This window comes from Sardina pilchardus, chromosome 18, assembly GCF_963854185.1.
Source record: "Sardina pilchardus chromosome 18, fSarPil1.1, whole genome shotgun sequence".
NCBI classification, from domain to species: Eukaryota; Metazoa; Chordata; class Actinopteri; order Clupeiformes; family Clupeidae; genus Sardina; species Sardina pilchardus.
The window spans coordinates 30239935-30245937 of record NC_085011.1 but is presented as its reverse complement, the minus strand read 5'-3'; the positions used below and the strand labels follow the sequence as shown (position 1 = coordinate 30245937).

Below are 6003 nucleotides of genomic sequence, written 5' to 3'. Positions count from 1 at the left end.
CTTGGATGTGCCTGTTTGCAATTTTTATATTGTTGGTATGTGAGGGATTCAGGTACAGAATGTAGAATCAAAAGATCAGGGTCGGGTTTCCCAGATTCGTTAAGAAGCTCTTAAGTGCTAAGAACTTTTTGGGAGCGCTCTAAGAACGCGCCTAAGTCCTACTCCTTAGGACTTAGGCTTCTTAACGAATCTGGGAAACCTGGCCCAGATAAACTCTAAAAGATTTTTACAATCGGACTCTCCAACAGACTATTCACTGCCTGATGACCACTTTTACACTTTGCACTCAGTCATACAGAATTACCAAAATGTTAATATTAAATTCATTTTATTTACCGTTAATATACAGAGGAAGACTTGACTGTCTTTGCAAGTGCGCAAGTGTTTCAATGAACAGGAGCTTAATGACATAAATCGCCATAAAGACATTCCTTTGTAGCATAAGAAGCACTTTAATGAAGTAAGCAGTACATGCACATTCTTTTACAGTGGACACCACCATCAGAGTCGGGAGTGTCCCTCGAGCTGGTTGTGGTCCAGGCGGTCGTGGTCTGCACTCGGAGAGACCATCTAATGAGGCAGGTCATGGTGGATCAGCTTATAGTGGGAGCCACAGGAGGGGCAACGTTGAGGTTTCCCTTCGTGAACCCAGAACCACACGATCTGTGTGTTGTCCTCCTCACCTGAAATCAAAGGGGGTGTCAACGACCCTGGATGTGACTGTTTGCAATTTTTATATTGTTGCCATGTGAGGGATTCAGGTAGAGAATGTGGAGATGTGTAGAATCAAATTAAGATCAGAAACTCTAAAAGATTTTTACAATTGGACTCTCCAACAGAGTATACACTGCCTGATGACCACTTTTAGACTTCACTTTGCACTCAGTTATGCAGAATTACCCAAATGTTAATATTAATAACTAATACTTTTTCTCATCATATTTCACACATACAATCACAATCACTGGTAGTTGAAAACAACATTGGATTGTCCTGTCAAATGAAGCTGATATGAGGTATTCATACGATTGTAGTATTAAAATGTATCTGACGTCTCTTCTACTGGGATGTCTGGTTGATAAGGTCGGAAATTATACCATTTACCATTTAAGTGGCACATTTCATCATTTGTAGAGTAATTACAGAGTTCACTGTAAAGTGGAATGGCATTTCACTCACAAAGACAGCCGACCATACGCTTGGTTCCAGTGCTGGGAACAATGTGTGGGTCCTCTTTTGTGCCAGCATAGTGTTTTGGTTTGAGGATGCTGTAAGGATCCTGAAGGGACAAAACAAGGACACGAGTCATTTTGAAAACAATATCGGCTGAAACACTAATTATAAACTCAGGACAATTGTTTTAGCTCACCTTTCCCTTCTTCAGCGACTGCAGAATGCGCCTCTCCAAACCGGCCGCCTGTTCATCATCTGTAGGTATACCTGAGAGACGAGTAAAAACATGTCATCACCACCTTAGATGTACGAATACAATACCCTTTATTTCACTATATTTTCACCATAATTCTGAAGACTAGCAGGCGTATTCCTAGCTGAAAAATGATTATAGGGCGGATGCAAAATTTGAATGTAATCTCGAGTAGTCATCAAAGATCCTCAGAGCTGGGATTGTTGTTGTTAAGGCAAACAAGTTGTTGTTTATACTGTGGACCGATAAAAGTGGACCCATCGCGCACCCATGATAAAATGCGCACAAAAATGGAGAGGTAAATTCTGGTTTAAGGATAGCTGTTCGATCATTTCCGTTGCGGCCGTTGATTATGCTAAACTGCACGTCCGCAAACCTATGTTACTCTATGGCCAGTTATGTCCTCCATGCTCAAAGGAAATTGGCACAACTTCTTGGAGCACTTGCCAAAAGAGGTGGGCCAACCAAAAGGCCTTCCACGAGGATATAGCGCACTCGAAATGACCTTGATTATTCCTGTATTTTTCAAAATCAAAATACTTTACCCTACTTGCTGACATAATTATTATATTAACAAAAACTATCAATGTTCATTAATATCATCCACAGTTCAGACTACTCGTCCTGCGTCGTGCGTAATGTCCCCTAAATAGGAATATTACGCACATAGCGCAGAATTCACCATTACAATCACTTTCTCAAATATACGTCTCTTATGCCATAGAGTAGGTACACGTAAACATGCTATTGATTTATTTGGTTATCAATATCTGGAAACTTCAAATTCCTTGACATCTAGACTGATCGAATAATTTCCAGACGCACAGACATATCATAAAGTTCTTTAACTAAATAACTTACCTTTTCCTGCGGTCATTGCCCTTTGTGGCAATCTCATCGGAACATTAATTCTGGCTAATTGGATAGTTTTGCAAGTTCGGAGGAGAATTCTACTAGCCATGTTTGCGACAACTGTACTTTCACTTCCCACTGTGTGACCTGAGACAGCCCGCTGTACTGAAATGACCTGACGTCTAGCCTGCACTGCCAGTGACTGGCGTGCAGTTGACCACTCATGGCGCTGTGGTGGTGCGTATATAGACCAATAGGCTGGAAGAAACAGAGCTTAGGCTTTCAAACAGGTGTTCATTTCATTGCATTATAAGCCTACAAAAAATATGTTAATATATAGGCATATGTAGCTACTATTTAACAACTATTTCCTCAACGCTCAGGACGCTGATCCAGGATAGCCTATTCATTTGTTTGGGTCGGTTGATTTAGGAGCAAGCTTTGCGCTTTAAACGACAGAATTAGTACGAAGTCCTATGGACATGGTGTAAATTTATTCTTATTGAGCATGGGGTTTTTAAAGCTCCTGTTGAGTTGCCTCGCCACACGCTTGCATCTCATAACCTCGCATTGCAAACGTTTTGCATGGGAACGTACAGTAGGCTACAATGTATTGTAAGGAAAGTGTGGAGAGGGACTATTGCAAGGTCTTCTATATTTATATCTATTATTCTATTGCTATACACCTCACCCTCTAACAAGTAATTTTCATGGTCCTATGGGAGCTCCATAGTACAGAGAAAATACCAAATACTGCTGTCATGCATCTGTGGAATCAAATGTTTATTTATGTATGTTTCAACAGTAGCCACATAGAAAAAAGCATCAATGTACCAAAAATGCAGAAAATAGAATGAGAGAGTTTGGTGAGTTATTAGAGGGAATACACAGCTATCTGCTGATTGTTTGTGATACATTTCTGTAACCATTGTGTTACCATGTGAAGTCACAAAATGTGCATTAGTGAATACTCCTTAGGTCTATTTATGTCAGCAAAAGCCTCTTGTCTTCCTCTCATTTCCTCCCAATGTCCATGGATATGTTAATCATTCCTCTCCTCATTGCTACACCTGTGACGCTTCTATCCTGACTCACTGACACACATACAAAAAAAGACAACTCTGGGCAAAACAAAATGAAAGCGCTGTGTTCCCTTTACAAAAATACAAGAAGTGTTTTATATAATCATGCGTTTTCAAAGCTATAGCTAGTAATAGTTCTATGGAATGTTCTTCACAGAGGGTAATGAGGAAAGAGTTCTCACTATACTGACAAGGCTCAAGTTCAATATTGAACACACTGTAGACAGTAAATCAATTGCAACGTTACAACTGGCAAATCCTCAAATAATCTGCTACATCTACTAAAACATAATCCACATACTATAGTAGAATGGACATAATACATGAGGTACAACAGCTATATTTCATAATTCCTGAATTTCTGTAAGATATCTGATGGAGCATCAGCTGACCAGCGGAATCTTTGATGGCAGTAGTCACCTGCGTGAAGAGAAAATAGACAACGAAAAAACAGCTTTAAATACAGTATTATGCACTTTACAGCAGAACAAGTGAATAAGTAGCACATGTGAATAAACAACACTCACATAATACTACACAATTAAAAAGTGGTAACATATGTATTAACAGGTCATAAGAAAACAATGCGTCAGACACAGGTGAGCTATTTGTATTTTGTACACAGAACATGAAGAGTCTCTCACTGGAGGACAGAGGCGCCTCTGAGGACCGCTCCTCAGTCGGCTGCTGTTTGGAGAAGGAGGCCTTCTCCTCAGGCACTGGTGCTGCCGATGACTCCTGGGAGTCCTCCAACATAGGCTCCTTCTTTGCTCTTACAGCCCAGTGCATTGACTGGAAGCACAATATACAGTTACGGTTACGGTTACGATTATGTTGCTTAGCAGACGCCTTTGTCCTAAGTGACAAATAATATACTAAGTGCATATCAACAATATACAGCGTACCTCATCCAACAATTCTAATTATTTTTACCACCACCTAACGTCACCTGTTTATTCAATGCTGGAACCGATTAAATAATCTATAGCCTACTGTAAATTACTAAATAGGTAGCTAACTCTAGATGCTTTACATGAATGTTTTACATCAACTCTTATTTTTGCCTCTACATTCTACATTACATCTGAAGGTTTCACATCAAATGCGGTTCTAGGTAAACTGTTAGACAAAGCTAAACTCTGTAACACACTGACAGGGTAATATATACTTACAGTTTTCACAGACTGGCTGAGGGCTCGCCAGTCTCGGAAAGGCACCGTTAACTGGCTCCTCAACCAAAGATCATAATTCTTTCTGCTCTCTTCATTGGTCAAAACCTCTTTAGCTTCCTGTAACCTTTGAAATTCCTCCACTGAAAAATGAGTATAATGCATTTTTTGAAACAGAAAAAAACCATAGTAATTAAATGAATGTGTCTTTAAATGTTATTTTGGATGTAGTTTGGCTATGCACTACATTTATTCATTCACCTGACGCTTTTAATCAAAGTCGACTTGTAGACCTAAGTGAGGAACAACTTTCCTTGCAGTTTGTCTCAAAATGTGGGTCTAGGCTACTCCATAGGCTATACTGTATAACCATCTGAATTGGATTGCCGCCTTGAACAACATGGGGGTGTTGAAGAAAACAGGAATAATAGTCTTGCTATTTGCAAGTAGCACAGACTTAATCAAAACCATCCATACAAAAAAGTAAAGGCCATTTTACCTGCTTTGGGGTTTTCTGGATGCTTGTCAGGATGGCAAGCCAAAGCTCTTATTTTAAATTCATTCTGTATCTGTTCTCTCTTAAGAATGAAGACAAAAACAAAAGAGCCTGTTGATTATTTTTCACAAGACAAGGACTAACATCTGTTTTCAATTCTATGAATCTCTTCTTTGTAAGAAAATGACTAAGACATCATCAGATTGTGCATTGTGGGCTATGACCATGAAGAAAATTAGCCTGCAGCAGACCAGCTATTCGTATTCAACAGGTCCGCCTACTTTTGTGTCTCTTGTTGAGCTATGAGTCATCCCGTTTGATATTAATATAAGATGATGGAGTGAGAGTAGGCTACACAGAACACAGTGCCTGTATGATCCATATTCAAACAAATTTTCGTGAGCCTCATGAAACGACAGTTTTCTGTCCAGATGTGCTTTCCATTTTCAAAAGAAAGTCCATAAACTATTGTCAGTGGTTTGTTTTTCTATAACAGTGGGCTAACAACTACACGGTAGAAACATAGCATGACTGAATCTAAATGTAGGCTATCACAAAAGTAAGCTACACCACCATAACAAAAACACTCTTACCGATGACAGCTCATCGCACCCAAGTAGTCCGTAATAATCTTCCAAATCTTCCGATTTGCAATTCAAAATCGACTCCATACGAGCCAAAAGATCCCTTGCCGTTGCCAACAGTGCCGTCACCTCTCACAACCTGCTCACAACCCGCTAGATGTGACAATTTTGTATCTGCCACTGTTACAATATATTCACATGTTCTCAGTGCGCATGCGTATTGTTTTCATCGTCTGTCAACTGTGCTCGGCTCAACTCTGTCACGCAAGGGAATGCCAAAGGCAAAGACAGAATGTGAAAATCAGAAATTACGAACACATATGACAAAATTACAAGATACGTTTCACATTTAAAGAAATAAAAGTCACAGACTGAATAGAAGAGAGACTAATAG

At 39.6% G+C, this 6003-nt stretch overlaps 2 protein-coding genes across 2 annotated transcripts; both read right to left on the bottom strand.

Annotated features, from left to right (window-relative positions):
* Positions 1-311: 311 nt before the first annotated feature.
* On the bottom strand, positions 312-2464 carry LOC134063450 (cytochrome c oxidase subunit 5B, mitochondrial). Its single transcript, XM_062518931.1, has 4 exons — positions 2288-2464; positions 1370-1440; positions 1180-1279; positions 312-683 (listed from the first exon to the last, which is right to left on the bottom strand). Exons 1-4 carry the CDS (start codon positions 2385-2387, stop codon positions 571-573), a joined length of 384 nt encoding a protein of 127 aa, XP_062374915.1. The 5' UTR covers positions 2388-2464; the 3' UTR covers positions 312-570.
* Positions 2465-3055: 591 nt separating this feature from the next.
* On the bottom strand, positions 3056-5824 carry dnajc12 (DnaJ (Hsp40) homolog, subfamily C, member 12). Its single transcript, XM_062518930.1, has 5 exons — positions 5619-5824; positions 5029-5107; positions 4533-4672; positions 4005-4152; positions 3056-3780 (listed from the first exon to the last, which is right to left on the bottom strand). The coding sequence occupies exons 1-5, from the start codon at positions 5694-5696 to the stop codon at positions 3698-3700; spliced, it is 528 nt and encodes a 175-aa protein (XP_062374914.1). The 5' UTR covers positions 5697-5824; the 3' UTR covers positions 3056-3697.
* Between the last annotated feature and the right edge of the window lie 179 nt (positions 5825-6003).

Bases quoted from the DNA above. Each gene is read 5' to 3' on its own strand.
- dnajc12 (XM_062518930.1), bottom strand. From the start codon at position 5,696: ATGGAGTCGATTTTGAATTGCAAATCGGAAGATTTGGAAGATTATTAC. The intron at 4,673-5,028 runs GTAAAATGGCCT...CTCATTTTTCAG, and splicing joins TCCAGAAAACCCCAAAGCAG to TGGAGGAATTTCAAAGGTTA. The intron at 3,781-4,004 runs GTGAGAGACTCT...CTCTTCACGCAG, and splicing joins AGAGGCGCCTCTGTCCTCCA to GTGACTACTGCCATCAAAGA.
- LOC134063450 (XM_062518931.1), bottom strand. From the start codon at position 2,387: ATGGCTAGTAGAATTCTCCTCCGAACTTGCAAAACTATCCAATTAGCC. The intron at 1,280-1,369 runs GTGAGCTAAAAC...TTGTCCCTTCAG, and splicing joins AGTCGCTGAAGAAGGGAAAG to GATCCTTACAGCATCCTCAA. The intron at 684-1,179 runs GTGAGTGAAATG...CTTTGATTTCAG, and splicing joins GCGTATGGTCGGCTGTCTTT to GTGAGGAGGACAACACACAG.